The sequence below is a fragment of the Aspergillus oryzae genome, chromosome 4 (assembly GCF_000184455.2).
Source record: "Aspergillus oryzae RIB40 DNA, chromosome 4".
Classification (NCBI taxonomy): Eukaryota; Fungi; Ascomycota; class Eurotiomycetes; order Eurotiales; family Aspergillaceae; genus Aspergillus; species Aspergillus oryzae.
This window is the reverse complement of record NC_036438.1, coordinates 1,125,628-1,144,320: the sequence shown is the minus strand read 5'-3', so window position 1 is coordinate 1,144,320 and position 18,693 is coordinate 1,125,628. Positions and strand designations below refer to the sequence as shown.

At 49.9% G+C, this 18,693-nt stretch overlaps 7 protein-coding genes across 7 annotated transcripts; 6 read left to right on the top strand and 1 right to left on the bottom strand.

Moving 5' to 3' along the window:
* Positions 1-180: 180 nt before the first annotated feature.
* Positions 181-3,510, top strand: AO090012000457 (pyridoxal phosphate-dependent decarboxylase family protein; the record flags this gene model as incomplete). Its single annotated transcript, XM_001727419.1, has 6 exons — positions 181-333; positions 383-1,136; positions 1,192-1,765; positions 1,821-1,929; positions 1,986-2,872; positions 2,940-3,510. 6 exons carry the CDS (start codon positions 181-183, stop codon positions 3,508-3,510), a joined length of 3,048 nt encoding a protein of 1,015 aa, XP_001727471.1.
* Positions 3,511-3,898: 388 nt separating this feature from the next.
* AO090012000455 (U4/U6-U5 snRNP complex subunit SNU23) lies at positions 3,899-4,677 on the top strand (the record flags this gene model as incomplete). Its single annotated transcript, XM_023236488.1, has 2 exons — positions 3,899-4,247; positions 4,613-4,677. The coding sequence occupies 2 exons, from the start codon at positions 3,899-3,901 to the stop codon at positions 4,675-4,677; spliced, it is 414 nt and encodes a 137-aa protein (XP_023091408.1).
* A 152-nt stretch (positions 4,678-4,829) lies between these two features.
* On the bottom strand, positions 4,830-7,099 carry AO090012000454 (uncharacterized protein; the record flags this gene model as incomplete). Its single annotated transcript, XM_023236486.1, has 2 exons — positions 4,830-6,840; positions 6,888-7,099. 2 exons carry the CDS (start codon positions 7,097-7,099, stop codon positions 4,830-4,832), a joined length of 2,223 nt encoding a protein of 740 aa, XP_023091407.1.
* A 1,043-nt stretch (positions 7,100-8,142) lies between these two features.
* Positions 8,143-9,660, top strand: AO090012000452 (phosphatidate cytidylyltransferase; the record flags this gene model as incomplete). The annotated part of the gene is made up of 1 exon (XM_001727416.3): positions 8,143-9,660. One exon carries the CDS (start codon positions 8,143-8,145, stop codon positions 9,658-9,660), a length of 1,518 nt encoding a protein of 505 aa, XP_001727468.3.
* A 1,140-nt stretch (positions 9,661-10,800) lies between these two features.
* Positions 10,801-11,980, top strand: AO090012000451 (uncharacterized protein; the record flags this gene model as incomplete). The annotated part of the gene is made up of 2 exons (XM_001727415.1): positions 10,801-11,352; positions 11,405-11,980. 2 exons carry the CDS (start codon positions 10,801-10,803, stop codon positions 11,978-11,980), a joined length of 1,128 nt encoding a protein of 375 aa, XP_001727467.1.
* Positions 11,981-12,578: 598 nt separating this feature from the next.
* Positions 12,579-13,955, top strand: AO090012000450 (histidinol-phosphate transaminase; the record flags this gene model as incomplete). The annotated part of the gene is made up of 3 exons (XM_023236485.1): positions 12,579-12,681; positions 12,729-12,891; positions 12,959-13,955. 3 exons carry the CDS (start codon positions 12,579-12,581, stop codon positions 13,953-13,955), a joined length of 1,263 nt encoding a protein of 420 aa, XP_023091406.1.
* Positions 13,956-17,445: 3,490 nt separating this feature from the next.
* AO090012000449 (putative integral membrane protein Pth11-like) lies at positions 17,446-18,687 on the top strand (the record flags this gene model as incomplete). The annotated part of the gene is made up of 1 exon (XM_001727413.3): positions 17,446-18,687. One exon carries the CDS (start codon positions 17,446-17,448, stop codon positions 18,685-18,687), a length of 1,242 nt encoding a protein of 413 aa, XP_001727465.3.
* Positions 18,688-18,693: the final 6 nt, after the last annotated feature.

The window sequence follows — 18,693 nt, the reverse complement described above, 5'->3', positions numbered from 1 at the left end:
TCGCCACTTGATATGATTTCTCTAGTTTGTTTAATCCCAGGCAAAGGAAAGCCACTCGGTTGAGAGCGCACAAAGGCATTATAAATACTCAGTAACCCTCCAGGAATCCAGCATACCAGTCAAACACCTCACTTACCACCAATTCCGCTTATATCCTTCGCAAAAGCAGCCATCCTCACAATGTCTGACCACGGAGACCTCACCCACCAAGCCATCAGCTCCTATTTCATAGGCCCCCAAGCCGAGAATATGAGCTACTTCAAAGACAACATCTCCACAATCCTCCACGAGCTAGAAGAAGCCCGCAAGAAATACAAATTCGACGGCGACCAGGTACGCTTTTCTCTCCAGACAAATGTACTGCACCTGACCCAAGCACCAGAGATTCATCACATCCAGCATCCAAAACTCTGAAGAATTCCAACGTATTACACGGAACTTCGCTCAGGCGATGAAAAAAGCTGCCAGATTGATGGGCTCACATTCGATTCCCTTTTGGAATCCTCGCTACCAGGCTCACATGTGCACTGACCTGAGCATGCCTGCGCTTCTGGGTTATTTCATGACCATGATCTATAACCCGAATAATGTTGCGCTAGAGGCTAGTCCTCTGACCACTGTGGCGGAGATGGAGGTCGGGGAGCAGCTGTGTCATTTGTTTGGGTATAATACTGATCCTTCGAGGAAGGATGTGCCGACTGGTTGGGGCCATGTTACTTGTGGTGGGACTGTGGCCAATCTTGAGGCGATCTGGGTGTCTAGGAATCTGAAGTTTTACCCGTTGGCTCTTCGGAAAGCCATGAGTGAGACTGTTGTTGTAGATGGAAGCGAGAAGAAGGGACCGTTGAGTTTCGTGGCTGATAGGTTTGTAGTTACCACCTGTAAAGGTGAGAGGAAGCTGTTTACGGATATGTCTACGTGGGAACTGCTCAATTTGAGACCCAAGACGGTGCTGGATCTGCCGCAGGAATTGCATGAACAGTTCGGTATCTCACCCAAGTTTGTGGAATCTGCTTTGCAGAATTTCAACATACAGTCGACGGGTAAAGACGCTTTGGAAAGAGAATTCGAGGTCAAGCAACCGATCAAGTGTTTCCTTTCTAATACTAGACACTACTCTTGGCCCAAGGGCGGAGGTGAGTTAATTCAAATCTCGTATTCATCAATATGAGTGGTTACTAACAGCCACAGCAATAACTGGCCTCGGTTCGGATGCGTTTGAGGGTATTGAGGTCGATGACGCCGCGCGTATCAACCTCGACGTGCTTCAGGAGCGCCTCCAACGATGTCTTGATGAGGGCCAGGCGGTTTATGCAGTAGTGGCAATCATTGGCTCAACTGAAGAAGGGGCCGTTGATCGGCTAAGTGCTATTTTAGCTATGCGTCAGCGCTTCCAGTCGAAGGGGTTGTCATTCCTCGTCCATGCTGACGCTGCGTGGGGAGGCTACTTTGCCACTATGCTTCCACGAAATCTCTATGACATGCCCCGGGGGCCAAGCGTGAGCAATCCGGAGGATAGCTTTGATGGTGGAGCAGAGGGCTTTGTTCCAGACCTGAGCTTGAAGCTGGAAACCCAAGAAGACCTTCTGGCACTGAAATACGCGGATTCAATCACTGTAGACCCGCATAAGGCGGGCTATATCCCGTACCCCGGGGGGAGTCTAGTGTACCGCGATGGAAGAATGAGATATCTCGTCACCTGGACCGCTCCGGTGCTCTCTCAGGGCTCTGAGACTGGGATGGGAATTTATGGGGTCGAGGGCAGGTATGTTCACGGGTTTTCGGTTACCTCGCAGCTTCAGGGAACTGACAGCAAGTAGTAAGCCTGGTGCTGCAGCCATGTCGATCTGGCTCTCCAACAAATGTATCGGGCTCAATCCCCAAGGATACGGCGCTCTGCTCAGTGAAGTATCTTTTACATGTACTAGGGTAGGTATTTTCTTCCACAAGTAGTCAATAATTCACATAAGGCTAATAAGTACCAGCTCTCTGCTCACTGGGCCGCCATGACCACGAAAGACGACGACTACTTCATGTGTGTTCCGTTTCACAAACTTCCCTCTGAATGGAAGGACCCCTTCAACGAGCACGCGATAGAGAAAGAAAAGGAGCGAATCCGCCAAGAAATTCTCCCAAAAAGCAATCGCGAGATTGTCGAGAGTGATGTGGGCAAACCCACGGAAGAAAAGCTCATGACACTTCTCCGGGGCCTTGGTTCAGACCTGAACATCAATGCCTTTGCACTCAACTGGCGGTATGATGACAAGGACAGAACCTGGAACACTGACATAGAAGAAGCCAACTACCTCACAAGACATGTCGTTGAGCGTCTGTCTATCTGTTCACCTGACCAGGATCCCACCAAGATCCCGTTCTACCTGACGTCGACTGAGTTCACGAACGAGCTATATGGCAAGTGTGCCAAGGAGTTCAAGAGAAGACTCGGCCTTCCACAGTGCGATCGGCCTCTATTCGTACTGAGAAACGTCGTCATGAGCCCATTCCCTACAGACAACGATTTCATTAGTACGATGGTAGACTACTTCCGCTCAGTAGTCGAGGATGGGGTCAGACTGTGCCGCAAGCGTAATGCAAGAGGCTCGGCTATCCACCGATTTGTAATGCAGGGGACGGACGAGATTTTCTTGGCCTATCAACCATCATTCCACTTGGGCAAGCACCGACAACAGATCATTCTGGCCGTGGAGCTTGAAGACCATGCCAAGTCAGACTATATTGAAATCCGGGAATCAAATCCCCAGGATCCTATCTTCCTCAAATCATCCGTAGAGATCGACCTCCAGCAAGTGGTGAGCGAATGCGAGCGAGGCAGCCCTGTGAGCTTCAACGGGACCATATATACACACCATGGGTAAGTGCAATGCACTTCTAGCAGTTACATATACATACCTACAGTCAGATGTCTAACAAAACCCTAGTGGTCCGGTCCGCACTTCCACACCTGTGACATTGAAACGAGTGATCAAGAGCCGTCCTCTCAACTCGGCCAACCGAGAAGTTGACTATCCTGAAGATTACATGCCGTTCTACCTCTACGGCTCTGGGAAGCAATGGCACATCTCACATATGCTCCTGCAAGCACCCAATGCTACATTCTCAGCGGGCAATGTAAAGCTGGATGATAAACTGGTCTCTTCGCTTAATAAAGGACATGCTGAGAAAGGAGCGATTCTCGCTTTGACAGAAGTTCCTGAAACTCCCATGCAGCCCTTTCCAACGTCTAAGAGTGAGCTGCCGGCATGTTTCTTCTTCCAGCCCGACAAGAAATACAAGGTCAAGGTGTGGGACGATCCAAATGATGCATCGGCAGCTGGCCCCGGTTTACTAGAAGGCCTCGGGGAGCCAATTGAGGGAACTATTACCCTGTCCAAAGAAATACATATTGACCTGGAATGGATCAATAAGGATCCATTTGAGCGTGAGGATAGGGTTGGCAAGTGGCGGGATGAGTTCAGCCAGATCGGCAAGAAGCTGGAGAAACGAGCTTGAGGCGTTTCGTATTCGTGAATTAGGAGGTTGGAAGTGGGAGAAATATTTCTATTTTGAGTTTAACTGTATGCCTGCACTTCTACATATTTGCTGCCAGATGCTACCTCATAGATGAAATAGTAGCTAAACTCCATCTGGATGGTTGCATGTCGTCCCGTCGCTATTCCCAAATAGGAAGTCTAGTCTAAGAATAAGTAGATCACATGGTATATCTGCTTCTCACCGCTTACCACCTTGGATAATTTGCCATACCATATCCACCCGTTCAATTCATCCATGATCTTCAACCCATCTCAATAGCTACATCTAACAAAAACACCACAAACTTCCACCCTCCCCCAAGACACAACCAAAAGCCAAAATCAAAACCGAAGAAGTCAAAAGAAAAATGTCCAAACCAACCGCTGCAACATCCGACACGGCCTTCCGCAAAACCTGGGACCGCGAAGAATACGCCAAAAAAGCCGCGGACGAAGAAAGCAAACGCAAAGAAGAATCCAAAGCACGCTATGAAGCCAAACTCCTCGGCAAAAAATGGCACGCGCCGGTCGACTACAGCTCTTTGGAGGCCACGACGTCCCGAAAACAGCGACTAGATGTGGCGTCGATGGTGGGCAAGACGACGATTGTGTCGGCTGGGTCGGCGGTGGGCAAGAGAGGCCGGGGAGCTGGTTTCTACTGTGGGGACTGTGATCTTACTTTCAAGGATAATTTGCAGCTGGTGGAGCATTTGAATAGTAAGCAGCATTTGATTGCGACGGGGCAGAGTGGTGAGGTGACGAGGGCTACTGTTGAGGATGTGCGGCAGCGGCTACGGTTGCTTGCGCATCAGAAACGGGTACGAGAGGAGGAGGAACGGAGGGCTTGGCAGCTTGATCTCGGGGCTAGGCTTCAGGAGAGGGAGGAGCAGGAGGCTAAGGAACGAGAGGAGAAGAGGAGGAAGAGGAATGAGAAGCGACGGAAGGGTGGAGATGGGATCAAGCAGGAAGACGACAGCTGGGAGGGTCGGCTGGGAATCATCGCATGAATGCATTCTTTCCTTCGTTTTGGGACGTGCTGGCTTGTATATGGATTGGTGCTTTATGGTCGATAAAAGTTGCAGTATACCCTCGGCGTTCTGGTTTCTTTCTGAACATGTTATGGGCCTTCGATTGGATCTTAAATTAAGAAAAAGACGTTCATATATCGCGCTGTTATTTAGCGAAATTGCATGAAAATAATAGTTGTACCGGTCATGAACAAAAAAAGAATATCCAACGCCCATATCCCATGCCTTGACTCCTCCCAGCCAGCCAAATCCCATGAACCAAAATCCGAAATCAATCAATGCATTCAATTCCCTCCAGTACTCGCATTGCACGGGCACCCTCCCTCTCGAATTGCCCGACTAGCCTCTCGCATTCTTGCCTCAACTTCTCCTCCCCGTTCTTGGCGTGCCATTTAATCCATTCTTCAACGGACATCTTTTTCTCTGGGCTTGTCAAATCACCCTTCACGCTATACAGCGCTGAACTCAAATCGACGTTCTCTTTGTCACTGTTTCCAGCAAGGAGGATCTCATCAATATCAATAGGGTTCCACGGGTGGGTAGTGCGGAGGCCCCCGGCATTGGTGTTACGCTTCGTTGGCGAAGGGGTGTTGGGCGCTAGGGGAATTCGTACGGTCTGTTGTTTGGACGGCGATCCTACAGGAGGCCGCGTTGCCGAAGGCTTCAGAGATGGAGGCTGGTTCTCAACATCGGAGGACTGCGGCGATAGGGACGGTGTGCTCTTCGAGGTGGGAAGAGGCGACATATTGCCTTGGTCAGCGGAGTCTGACATTCTATGGTTATCTGAACTCCGCGACGATCCCGCAAGTGTCCTAGCAAACTGTTTTTCCTCGGGGATGTCGCTATATCTCTCTGCCGTCTTTGGAGGCACTCTAGATGATCTACGCCGTGTGGAAGGCTGCTCGGCCTCTTGTTCTTGCGGGTCTTGTGGTTCGCTCTGCTCTGGAAGGTCATGACCAGTTGAAGAGACCTGGGGGCTCTGTTTGGGCTCGAACTCCTGTTGAGCAGAGGTTTTTTCGCGCTCAAGAGCCTCTGCTTTGCTTGTTTTCTTTGATTTCTTAGCCTTCTCCGTGGAAGATCTCTGCTTAGTCTTCTTCTTGAGATCCTTGTCGTTAGGCTCACTTCTATTTGTAGGTTCAGCTTTTGGCTGCTTTACCGGAGTAGGAACTCTAGCTGGGATCTCTACTGAAACGAACGACTCGTGAACCCTAGAGTCTGTCTCACCCTTTAACGTTGCGTCTGCTCCCGACCGCTTCCGTGTCTTCGGTGGTTTCTCTGTGACAATCTCCGGCTCTGGCTCGGGAATGTTAGAGCCTCTTGACTTGCGCTTTGATTTCACATGGCTCGGCTTATCCTCTGGGGCTGCCGGGCTAGGGCTAGACTCTTCGGGCTTTTCAGGCTCTTCGGGCTCTTCAGTCTGTTCGGGCTGTTCAGGCTGTTCAGGCTGCAGCGCTTCGCCTGTCCCGGGCTCTTCCTCGTCGGCATGATTGGTCACCTCCTGCGGCTCTGGGGTGGTCTTCTGCTTCTTCTTGGATTTCGACTTCTTTGATGGCTTCTGCACGGCCTCCAGACTTTGCTCTTCAGGTTCAGGCTGCTCCAAGTCGGCCACAGGAGCTGCATCAAGCTCGTTGTCATTAGGCACGCGAGATTTTGAAGCGGTTTTAGACGTAGACGAACCGCTAGAGGCCTTTCGGCTCTTTGAGGATGCTTTCTTTTTCGTGGTTCCTCGACCTTTCTTGGCCTCGTCCTCTGGGATACTCTCTTCCAGCTGTGCGTCCACGGTGACTTCATCGTTTTGATTGCTGTCATGTTGAGTGCTGTTTCGCACCTTTGTGGCCCGCTTTTTAGTGGGTGGTTCGGCTTCCTCAAAGTTTTCGATGTCGACCACATTGACTTGTTCCCTATCTACTTGGTCGCTTGTCCTTTTCGTTCCACGCGTGGTTCGTTTTGCTTTGGCGGGCTCAGGCTGGCTATAGTCGGCAGTATCGATATCCATCTGGCTGTCGGGCTCCGCCGCCTCTTCCTTTTTAGACTTCGCATTCTTTGATTTTGACTTGGATGACTTTTTGGTTCCCTTTGCCTTAGTAGCTGGCTGGGAGACAGTGCTCTGATCCATGGGATCTTCAAGTTCCGAGATAGCTTCTGAAGCAGTTGATTGGGTCGAAAGACGAGACGCCTTGGATGTACGTGCTTTTTTCGTGCGTGAGCCTTTGCCTTTCTTACCAGGGGGTTGGGCAAAGACGAAAAATGAACAGTCCGCGGAACGGCGGTAATGTTCATCACTGGAGAGGTTAGTTGTGATAAAAAGGAAGGCGCGATAAGCACTCACAAGGGATCGTCCTTGGGTTCCCAACCATCAAGGGACAATTTGCAGTATACACAGCTTGCTAGGTCATTGCTCTCTTCGGTGGGACAAAAATACCAACCCCCGTCGACCATCTGGCACAGAACCGTCGTCAAATTGATTCCGGAGAAATTACGGCAAGACATCATACCTTTTCTGACTGACAGACCCAACCGCGTTTCCCATCGTGCGGCCATGATGTGCCAAAGGTGGCCAGTCTCGCCTCTCTTATCTTGTCACTTGTGGGGTCCTCTATCTCAGCAGGGTTTGAGCTGTGTTGTTGAATATCCATCATAACAGCCCAGCCGCAATCATTCGCATGCTTAAGATGTTCCGTTATCGGATTGTCTTCTTCCTCCCATCCGTCGAGCGCTCTATGACATAGAAAGCATGTTGTATTATCTGGATTTGTTTCATAGGGATTGTAGTAGAAGCCCGCGTGCGCCAACTACAACAACCAGGGGTCAGTCTTCCTATTAACAGATATTGTAGATAGCAAGATTTATATACCTCAGCGGGCGATGGCTTCCGGTGAGGCCAAGCAATTGATTTGACGGCCTTTGCGCTCGATGTTCTTCGTTTCTCTGGGTGCAATACCAGATCAAAGCTGGCAAGGCGGGCAGCGAATGTCTCCATTTCGTCGGCCATTGTTGCGGAATATACGGACCATCAGGTGTGGTCGCGGACCCAGGATCACGGTGGATAACGGTTTACCTTCGAAAGGTACACGATTTCACGGGAGAGGACGGACAAAGCGTGAAAGTGACTCTGTTTACCGTCTTGTTTGGGTCGAGCATCGGAAACGCGCCCGCGGAGATACGACGCCACGTGACGCAGTGTGTGGCTTGTGGGATGTGGCGCGGGCGGTCGCTGGGTAATCTCGAAAGGCCGAGAACACCTGCCGAGCGAGTACGTCAGACCTTCCGGCCGCCATTGGATAATCTGTGATTATCCCGCAGGAAAGTATCTGCATTTCGATCCCATTGTTTCCCCTACTCCGCCCTTGCTCTCCTTCAACTCTCCTTCAGGAAAACATGGTGTGAATCGGTAACGTTCAATGGTCATTGAGATATCCAACAATTACAGCCCTCGCTGTGCAAGTCCCTCTTTTCGTTTTGAGGAACCGCGATGATGCACGAAGTTACTGTAAGGCAGTATTTGCTTCCAGTCTACATGCATTGAGTGATGCTAATTGATCTCTTCGAAGTCCCTCCTTTTAAACTCCAGAACGGGTTCATTCATGCGTCTGCGCCCGATCTACCCGTCTCTTCCGCGATGCGCTCGCATCCCTACTTCCCTGCGCGCTTTCTCCCACGATTCTACCTCGGCCTCTACTCTAAATGGAACATATCCACTTAGAAACCGCACGGTGTCTCGTGGAGGTCTCAGTTCACAGTCTGCTTCCAGCGAGCATCACCTCCTCCTTCCTTCATCGTCTGCAGCGTCATTCTCTACCAGCTCACGACTGTCGGACCCTGGTGACTGGGAAGATAACGCGAATCTGTCAATAGATGCATTTTCGGAGCTCCCTTCCAAAGATTTTGGTGTCAATCAACACATGGTCATCAACCAAGAGTTTAAAGAAGCCTTACGTCAAATCCTTTGGCAATTTCGGGCACCGATCCGATACGCATTCGCCTATGGTTCGGGCGTCTTCACACAGTCCGGGAGTGCTCCTGGCTCCGGCCAGTGTCACCCGTCTGCTCCGGCTGCAATCAAGAACATGCAACAAGGTCAGGGTAAGATGATTGATTTTATCTTTGGAGTGTCGTACTCCCAACATTGGCACTCATTAAACCTCCATCAACATCGTGACCACTACTCTGGACTGGGATCTTTAGGGTCTTACGCTGTCGCTCAAACACAAGATAGGTTCGGCGCCGGTGTGTACTTCAACCCATATATCACCGTTAATGGCACGTTGATCAAATATGGCGTTGTTAATCTCGACACATTATGTCGTGATCTCAGCCAATGGGACACGCTATATCTTGCTGGGCGGTTACAGAAGCCAGTTAAGATTCTGCGTGACCATCCGAAGGTCCGGCTCGCAAACCAGATGAACCTACTCTCTGCCGTTCGGGTGGCGTTGCTGCTCCTCCCAGCTGAGTTTACCGAGTTCCAGCTCTACAGCACCATTGCAGGGATGAGCTACATGGGAGATCTGCGCATGGCATTGCCGGCCGAGGATCCTCGTAAAGTTAGGAACATTGTTTCAGGTCAGATGGCCAACTTCCGGCGGCTCTATGCACCGCTCATTGAGACCCTGCCTAATGTCACCTTCAACGACAAACGGTGCACCGAAGGCGATTGGATCGATGATCCTAATGCCAATGTGAAGCTAACCCAAGATATGGACCCAGTAAAACGTGGTAATATGGTCCGCCGTCTTCCGGAGTCATTCCGAGCGAAGCTGTACTTCCAGTATCAAACCCGCTTTCAAATACCTCGCGGCGACTTCAACAAAATGATGAAGGAAAGCCAAGATGCCGACCAAGCATTGGTACGGCGGAGACAAGGCGGTCCTTTCGAGCAGCGTATCGCAAGCGACGATAATCTGAAGCAGGAAGTTCAAGCATCGATCACTAAGACCATTCGCTGGCCGAGCACTGTCCAGTCGGCCAAAGGTCTGGTCACCTCCGGAATTGGAAGGACCTGGCGCTACCTGCGAGAAAAGCAAAATAAGTACAAGACTTCAGGCAAACATGCCAGTCCTCCGAGCGAGGAGTCGACGGAGAAAGCAGCAAAGCAGGAATAGGTAATTTTCATTAGTGTCATAGTTATGACTGAAGCATGGCTCGCCAACAGGCAGCCCTAGACATTATACAAGGCATATGAAGGCGTTGCGTTGGTTTGACATATGTGCTTGATTTTTTCCATCCTTCCCTTTCCAGTTCGCCGCTTTTGGCTCAGCCATACTGTTTGGACAATTGGAATAAGAAGCATCACAATGTACATAGATGACTACCTTAGGATAGACTAGCTCAGAAGACTATATATAGCAGTACGGCCACGAAAAGCCCAATTTACTACTACTACTACTACTACTACTGATACTCCTCTGGAAAATTGCCATAGTATAGCCCTTCATGGTATATATAAATGATGGTAAAATAGTTTTGAGGTTAAGATGAATAATAGTAGTTATCGTTCATTTAGGATAATCTGTCCTCCTATATTCATGTCCATACCAAGCTGCTGCGCTTCATAATTGCGGGGTGAATTCAGGGAAGAGAGATCTTACTGCGTGAAAAGGGATTCAATATATTACCCCAATGTGTACCAAATCATGTGTCGTTTAGCACGCATACAAACAAACCCTTCCGATCAATTCTGACCCAGAGCTCCATTTCCGTTCATTCAAAACATGCACTAGCTTCTAAGCGACACTATACCCAAGACACGGCTGCATAATACGTATAAATTCTCGGCTCTTGTTGTTTTGGATATAATGCAAGGTTGTCGATCTCTCCCTAACACGGTGACTGGCCCGAGTGACTAATGCGCATGCAAACCTGTCGGAGATACCTTCCCTTGACTCTTTCGGCTTTCGGCGGTAAAAGTGAAGGGAAAACACTCTCTGCTGATCTTTATAATCGTCTGTTCGCTTATTTTCAGGGGCATGTGGGCAACAAGTGGTGTTTTAGAGGCGTTCGGGTGGAATTATCCGTGGTTGTCAGAACTGTTTCAGGCATGATGCTAAATCATAGTGCCGAAGAGACAACAGCCGATCCCAAGTCCTTTGGTAAATTATAGAACCGATGGTCGTCCGTTGTAAATGAGGGTTAGTTACAATGGATGAACGATTATTTAAGCTGTGCCTGATCGCGCGGAATTCTTCTGAGTATCAATTCACGAAATCAATTTGGGAAACCACTTTTTCTTCTCTTCAGCCGCAATGAAGATCACATCAACCATTCCCGCTGTCCTCTTGGGACTAGCACCGCTGAGTGCAGCCGTATCAGTCTCCGGCTCGGCTGAAGGGTTCGCTTCCGGGGTGACAGGCGGTGGTGACGCAGAAGCACAGATTCCCAGCGATATCGATGAGCTGAAGGAATGGCTTACCGATGATACCCCACGAGTCATTGTGCTTGACAAGGAATACGACTTCACTGAGTCAGAGGGCACGACTAGTGGTACAGTTTGTGCTTCCTGGGGAACCGGGAGCGGCTGTCAGAAGATCATCCAGGATGACTGCGGAGATTCTCCTTCTTCGCAAGCAACTTGGTACACCGCTGGGACGACGGGGATAGATGTTGCATCGGACAAAACGATTCTTGGAGATGGAGACAAGGGCGTTATCAAAGGCAAAGGCCTGAGATTCAGAGACGGCGTGTCGAACATTATCGTACAAAACATAGAGATCTCCGACTTGAACCCTGAGTATGTCTGGGGTGGTGACGCCCTCTATTTCGATGGGTCTGACCTTATCTGGATTGATCATGTCACGGTATGCCCCTTTTGAACACATAAAAGAGTGAGGTTGCTAATCGACATTCTAGACGGCTCGCACCGGACGGCAACACTACACCTTCGGATACGAGACCAACACCCGTATTACTCTCTCAAACAACTTCATCAACGGTGAAACTACGTACTCCACTGGCTGCGACGGGTACACCTACTGGACCTTTGAGATGGTCGGTGAGGCAGACCAAATTACTCTGCAGAACAACTATATCTACATGACAGCCGGCCGCAGCCCAGCCTTGAGTGGAGGTACTCTCTTGCATGCCGTAAACAATGTCTGGGAGAAGAACAACGGCCATGCGCTGGAGGGCGGCGATGCAGGTGCTAGGGGAATCTTTGAAGGAAATGCTTGGATAGGAGTGTCCACGATTGTTGGAGACTATGCTGGTCGGCTCTTCAACGCACCGGATTCATCGTCCGCTGGCGACTGCGAATCGGCTCTTGGTCGTGCGTGCGAAGTGAATGCTGTTTCCGACTCCGGCGATCTTACTGCTTACACCGATACTTCTTTCTTCTCGGATTTCTCGGGGCTTACTATTGCGCCCGCAACCTCTGCCACTGATGCTCAGTCTAGTGTCCCGAATAACGCAGGCATGGGGAAACTTTGAATTTCTTTCCAGAACCAGTGGAGCCATGTCAGGCTATGATATCAGTATCTGTGGGTTTTTAGTTGAGATTATTCGTTTGCTTCTGAAGTGAACAAAGTGAGTGAGAAGGGTTTGCCTCCGCTTGTAAGAGTTGTTTATTATTAAACTATCTGTATAAATGAAGAACTACCTGGATAGGTAATACGAGGAACTATTTGCTAGATACTAGGTGTGTCTGCTCGACCTTGAGCTACAATATAAAACATATACTCCCCGGACTATCCAAGAAAAGTAGTTCCCACAAAGGAAAGTTATAGCTCCTCGAGAAGATGAATGTGATAAAAAAAAGATATATATATATATATATTCAGAGGATGTAGATATCTAGAACAATATCACTAGCAGTTATAGAGATCATTGGCAGAATAGATACAAAAATTGTCTGTTGAGTCAGTAGTATGGACATTCGGCATTTAATTAAAGCTGCCGTTCCTGAAGAGTCACACTTCCGAGACCGGTCCCGCCCCGCCTATAATCTTTCCCCGCCACTTAAAGGACTCCCCGCCAATCTTTCTTCGGTTTGCAAGGAACCTCGTCACTTCAGCAATATCACACCAAAATGGCTGCGAGACAATCACCGTTTGATCTCTCTAAATGCGCGCGCAAGAACATCTTGCAATTGCAGCCCTACCGCTGTGCCAGAGAGTGTGTTTACCCTCCAGGTCCCCGCATCAGCGCAACGGAAACTAATGAGTCAGTGACTACAAAGATGACGGAACGAACGTCCTTCTCGATGCCAACGAAAACGCTTATGGCCCTGGTCTTGCCCTGAACTCGGAAGGCGCTTTGCAACAATCTACTGTCAACGGAGATTCGACTGGCTCGTCGAAGCCAGACATCGACTTTTTGGGATTGAACCGCTATCCCGACCCGTAAGTGACTCACCCATACTTCGGTCCTTGATAAGTCCAATCTGACCCGGATTTGATGAATTCCTAGACACCAGATTGAGTTGAAGCAACTTTTCTGCAACCTCCGCAATACCCGTATTCACAGCCAAAAAGACCTGACCCCCGAGAATCTTTTCGTTGGAGTTGGCTCCGACGAAGCCATCGATGCCCTGTTAAGATGTTTCTGCGTGCCGGGAAAGGATAAGATCCTTACTTGCCCCCCTACGTATGGCATGTATGGTGTTAGTGCGCAGGTCAATGACGTGGATATCGTGAAGGTGCCTCTGGATGTCGAGAATGGTTTCCAGCTACAGCCGGAAAAGATCATCGAGACTCTGTCTGCGGACGACTCGATCAAGATGGTGTACATCTGCTCACCTGGTAACCCTACAGCCAACTTGATCCGCAAGTCCGACATCCAGAAGGTGCTGGAGCACCCTACATGGAATGGTGTGGTCGTCGTGGATGAGGCATACATCGACTTCGCCCCCGAAGGCTCCAGTCTCGCCGAATGGGTCAACGATTGGCCCAACTTGGTGGTTATGCAGACTTTGAGTAAGGCCTTTGGTCTGGCCGGTATTCGGCTGGGAGTCGCGTTCACTAGCCCTGCCATTGCCCGTCTGTTAAACAGCCTGAAGGCCCCTTACAACATCTCAAGTCCAACTAGTGCACTTGCTATGGCTGCTCTGTCCCCTAACAACATGGCTGTCATGAAGAAATACCGGGAACAGATCATTGCTCAGCGCGAACGCTTACTACAGGAACTACCCAAGATTCCGGGAATTGGTCGCTTCCTTGGCGGACAGGAGTCGAACTTCCTCCTCGTAGAACTCCTAGACAAGCCCGCGAATGAAGGCGGAAAGCCCAGCAACCAGGTAGCCCTCGCTGCGTACGAAGCTATGGCGGAAAAACACGGGGTTGTGGTACGGTTCCGCGGAAAGGAGCTCGGATGCGAAGGTTGCCTGCGGGTTACAGTAGGAACAGAGGAAGAAGTCACTAGGTTCCTGCAGGAATTGCGGGTAGTCCTGGGCGGTCTTCTGGGGTAGTGAGAGCTGGATTAGAGAGCTCTATCTTTCTATATTAGAATTATTAGAGTAATTATTAGAGAATACTTCATGATATCCTTTATATTCATTAAGGTTTTATATATTTCTGAGCTAGGCCTCTCCAGCCGATTACAACATTCAGCTTCAACAGCATCCAATTCGCCCTGGCACTCATTCGTAGCGGCCGACATATCGGAAAGGTTGTCATCTCGGATGGCGAGTCTCCGCGTGTACTTGTTCCAATCAAGCCAGCACCCAGAAAGGTCGCACTTCGTTCTGATGCCTCTTACCTGATTGTGGGTGGTCTCTAGGGCCTTTGCGGAAGCCAGGCCATCCATATGGCGTGGCACGGAGCCAGGCAGATCATTGTGTGCTCTAGGAGTGGACTCTCAGATGAAGCATCGCAAAAGACCATAGCAAATTACTCAGCGTATGGGTGTGATATCGTCGGAGCTAAGGTGATGTTGCGGACATGGCGTTCCTTCGGAAAATGTTCCGTGAGGCAGCTCCTGCACTCGCTGGAGTGGTCCAGGGTGCTATGCTTTTCCGCGTAAGCCTGGCAAAACCCCCTTGTCTATCAAAAATATTCAAAATAGGACTTCACTCTAATATAGGACAGGCCATATGAGGTCATGACTCTGGATGAATATCATACCGCGCTCTATGGCAAATTCAACGGTACTTGGGCCCTACCATGTTTCAATGGAGCAGTAACAACATCTTGAGTTCTTCACTATGCTGTCGAGCATTTCAGGAATCGGGGGCAAGAAAGGGCAGTCTAACTACTCGGCTGCAAATACATTCCTCGATGCCTCCTCCGCGTACCGTTAATCACTAGGCTTGCGGGCCAATTGAGTCAGTTAACCTAGGGCCGATTGAAGATGTGGGCTACGTTGCTGAGCAGGGTGGCATGCATAGCCATTTCGACGAACGTGTATGGACTCCCCTATATGAGGGTAACGCGGCAGATCTCCCCCATCAACCCGAGTAGCAGTGCGCAGTTAGTTACCGGTCTCGGGTTCCCGCTTCCCGATAACTCGGACCTCATCCGGGAGGCGAGATTCGGATTCTTCGGGCGGATTACAGCAGGCATGTCGGGGGGTAAGGAAGGTAGCAAGGGAGACTGAGGCAGTTCACGCATTTTTAATGATACACAAATCCGGGTCCGCTCGGAGCTCGGAGCGGAACTCACAACCTTGGATATTACCAACGCAAGTTCACTGATTGCTCTGTGTGAAAAGTTCGTGTCAAAGTTGTCCTCGCCAGAGGCTGCTTAGACCCTGGAGTGAAGGTGCAAATCTTGACATGGTGAACAGGTATTCGTTTGTTGTCGAAGCATGAAAGTATTTTGGTCGCCCGTGTAGAAACCACCATAGTTGGAAATTGGATTTCATGGTACAGGGAAAGATTGAAAAACCTCCTCAGTGTAAACAACTCTCATGAAAGTGGTGGAATGTATACAGATCAGCAGGCTTTAGTCTGTACACGCTTTAGAGAGAAAGCAAAAAGGAACTGCTTCCGGATCACTCATGTGCTGCTGACCTCATAAAAGCGGCGGCACCCCGTATCGGGGTTAGTAGGATATTGTGCTGCTGTGGTCCAAGAAAGGAATTAAAAAAGAAAAAGAAAAACGTCACAAGACCACCACGTGGACCACACCTGGACATGAACATTTTCTGTCGTACGGATTATCCTACCGAATGGTAACTTCCTTCGAAGAATGGATACTACCCTAACACTTTACAATCCAATCTGGTTGCACGAGTCATGTCCATCTTATGTGCGAGATTGATCGGGTCTCCGACCAACTACCAATGAATTTCCCCCAAAATCCTCCTAACTATCTGATAAGGTAACAGCTTAGATTATCTCCTATGCTCTTTCTCTCCATTCGCCGCTAATAATCCGCAGTATTGATTATATACGAGCCCACGGTCTCGACAGGGTTCGGCCCTTGAAAGGCGGATGATAACAGGCCCAAGCTCGAATTACCTTCTCAAGTCCCAGGATCACAAGCAATGCTTCATTTCGCCATCGTCATCGGAAGCCAATGAACTTACTCCGCAAACAGCTCCTGAGCGACTTAGGTCCCTTGGTCTATCGCCTCCCTCTGGCTGGTCCAATACTATCTCGTGCTGTCCTGCCCAGCTCTGCCGTCCTCGAATCCTGCTCTTAGAACCAAACGGAAGGCCGATAAATGGCGCTTCCCGACGCCCACTGCGACCGTTCCGTCTTATCTCTTGAATCCATGGTAATCGGTTGGCCGCCATGATCCTTGGCCTCGAGGTGGGCGTGATTTTATCATCACGATTATCAACATAGTTGTTTTCATTATTAAATAGCCGTTCATGGATGGCTTTTGGTTGGGGTCTCCCCTTTCCGTCTCCATATGGATGTTTCTTTTACTTTTGATTTAACCATTTCTCTCGGTCTTTCTACCTTCGTGGCATACTGTCCTTTGAGTTAATATATTCCATAACTTCTACCGAAACGGCGGTGAAATCCTTCCTTTTCTTTGCCCTGTAATACTATTTTATTTCACTTGGGGGTACGTAAGAGCAAGACTCTATACTTATCCACCAGGCGAACCTCTTGTCTCCCTTCTTTTTTTTTTTTCCCCCTCGTTTTCCCGATAACCCTCATTTACTCTTTCGTCAAGGACCATATTCTATACGAAATAGGGCCTCCTCCACCTGGAACGCCACCAGATCAACATCACTTTCCCTCCCACCCATTTAACGCCGGTTCCACCCGCTACTCTTGCCCCCCAAGATCGTCGCCTTTTATATTCCCCGGTTTTCCTTACGTTATACCTTCTTTCCCCACACTGAGGAAACACCCTAATCTGGGGAAACGCACGTGCATGCTCAAGGCAGTTCGTCATGAGCAATGTGAGTGTAACTAAAGGCACTACGTTGTTAAACTTACTCCAGGGACTCATCCACGGTGCGTTGTTATTTGATAACTTGGGCTGTTCTCGCCTGTTTTCCACTGGCCCCTCTGCGGAGGTGGTTCAGCGGCCATGACTGTATTGGACACTCGTGGTCTATATCCAGAAATTCCCCCGAATGCTCGAACGAAAGCCGACGATAACCCAACGCTCCTGGTGAGCTGGTGGGCCACCGGCTTCTCCCTGGCTATCATCGTGGTTCGAGTCTGTGGTCGCTACGTTCGTATCGAGCGCTTCTTTCGGGAGGATAAGGTGATGATGCTTGCCATTATTCCCCTGTTGATCCGCATGGTCCTTGTACATGTTATCCTGATCTGGGGGACCAACAATACGAAGACAGCGGGATTGACGGCGGAAGAGATTCAACATCGGATCGTTGGAAGCAAGTTGGTTCTGGTCTCTCGAATTTGCTATGCTATCTTGTAAGGCTGCTTCTAAGTATTCGTTTGAGATGAAATATGCCGGCTGACTGTTTTGATCGCAACAAGCATCTGGACTGCCAAATTTACCGTATGTGAATTTCTCAAACGGGTTTCGGAGATGATCTGGCGCCGGTCTCTCCGGATATTTCTCCAATTTATCTATTATTTCTTGGGATCGACTCTGATTGCCGTGGTACTCGCAACCCTAACCGAATGCCAGCCATTCAACCACTACTGGCAAGTAGTTCCGGACCCAGGCGCCCAGTGTCGCTCCGGCTACGCGAACCTGATTACAATGGGAGTATGCGACGTGATTACGGATCTTCTTCTTGTGGCCTTTCCTATTCCCCTGATTATGATGACTCACATGCCTGCGAAACGCAAAGCCTCGCTCGTTATTCTCTTTGCCTTATCCTTGATTCTTGTCGGTATCACCTGCTACCGCGTACCCTCTGTGATCGGCCACCAAGGGTCACAGCAATACCGATCTCTTCTGGCATCTCTAGAGATCCTCGCTGCCACGGCGGTTTCTAATGCCATAGTCATTGGGTCCTTCGTGCGAGACAAGGGCGTCAAGAAAGCCAAGTTCAAAAAGGCAATTGGATCGGCCTCCGTCAGCGAGAGCATGGATCACAGCTCGGTTCGTCGTACAACTATCACGCACCATCACTGGGGCAGTGACTCCGACCTAGCAGGAGATCTGGGCATCCGTTTGCACCCTGACCTGGTTTCTTCCGACCACAAGCTGCCTCGTCCAGCCCCCGTGGTTGCTCCCTGCGAGCCTTTTACAGCCCGTACGGGCACCCTGGATCCAAATTGGTCTTTCCACCGTCATGCCCCTGCTACCGACGACGACCGATCCTCTACTACAGGCAGTCTTGATATCAAAGTGAGCCCACACGAGTATATTCCGACCAATAAAACGCCACGCAAACCGTCGGGTGACTCCGTCCCGAGCTCACCCGGCCGAGTCTCCATGTTCGACGTCGGCGGTCTCCTGGATCCTTCTCCCAGGAGCAGCCCCCCTCCAACCTCACATATGCAATACCAAATGCCTCCTCCCGGGCAAACGACCCGTGCACGCAGTGGAAGCACAGCTTTTCTTCAAGACGTTGGCGGTCTACTCTCCGCCCCGACCTCAGGGACTCCTCCAAACGCTTCACCGAATTTCTCACGACCTGGCGGTCTTCGTAGTAACTCATATGGCCGCCGACGAGGATCCAGCGTGCATTTTAGTGATACGCCGGAGTCACCGGCTCCACCGTATCGATCTCAGTCTGATGTAACTGCCCCAATTCCTGAGGGAAGCGACGACGTCGAACTTCAGGATGTTGGGGGATTACTATCAAAACATTCATGAATCATG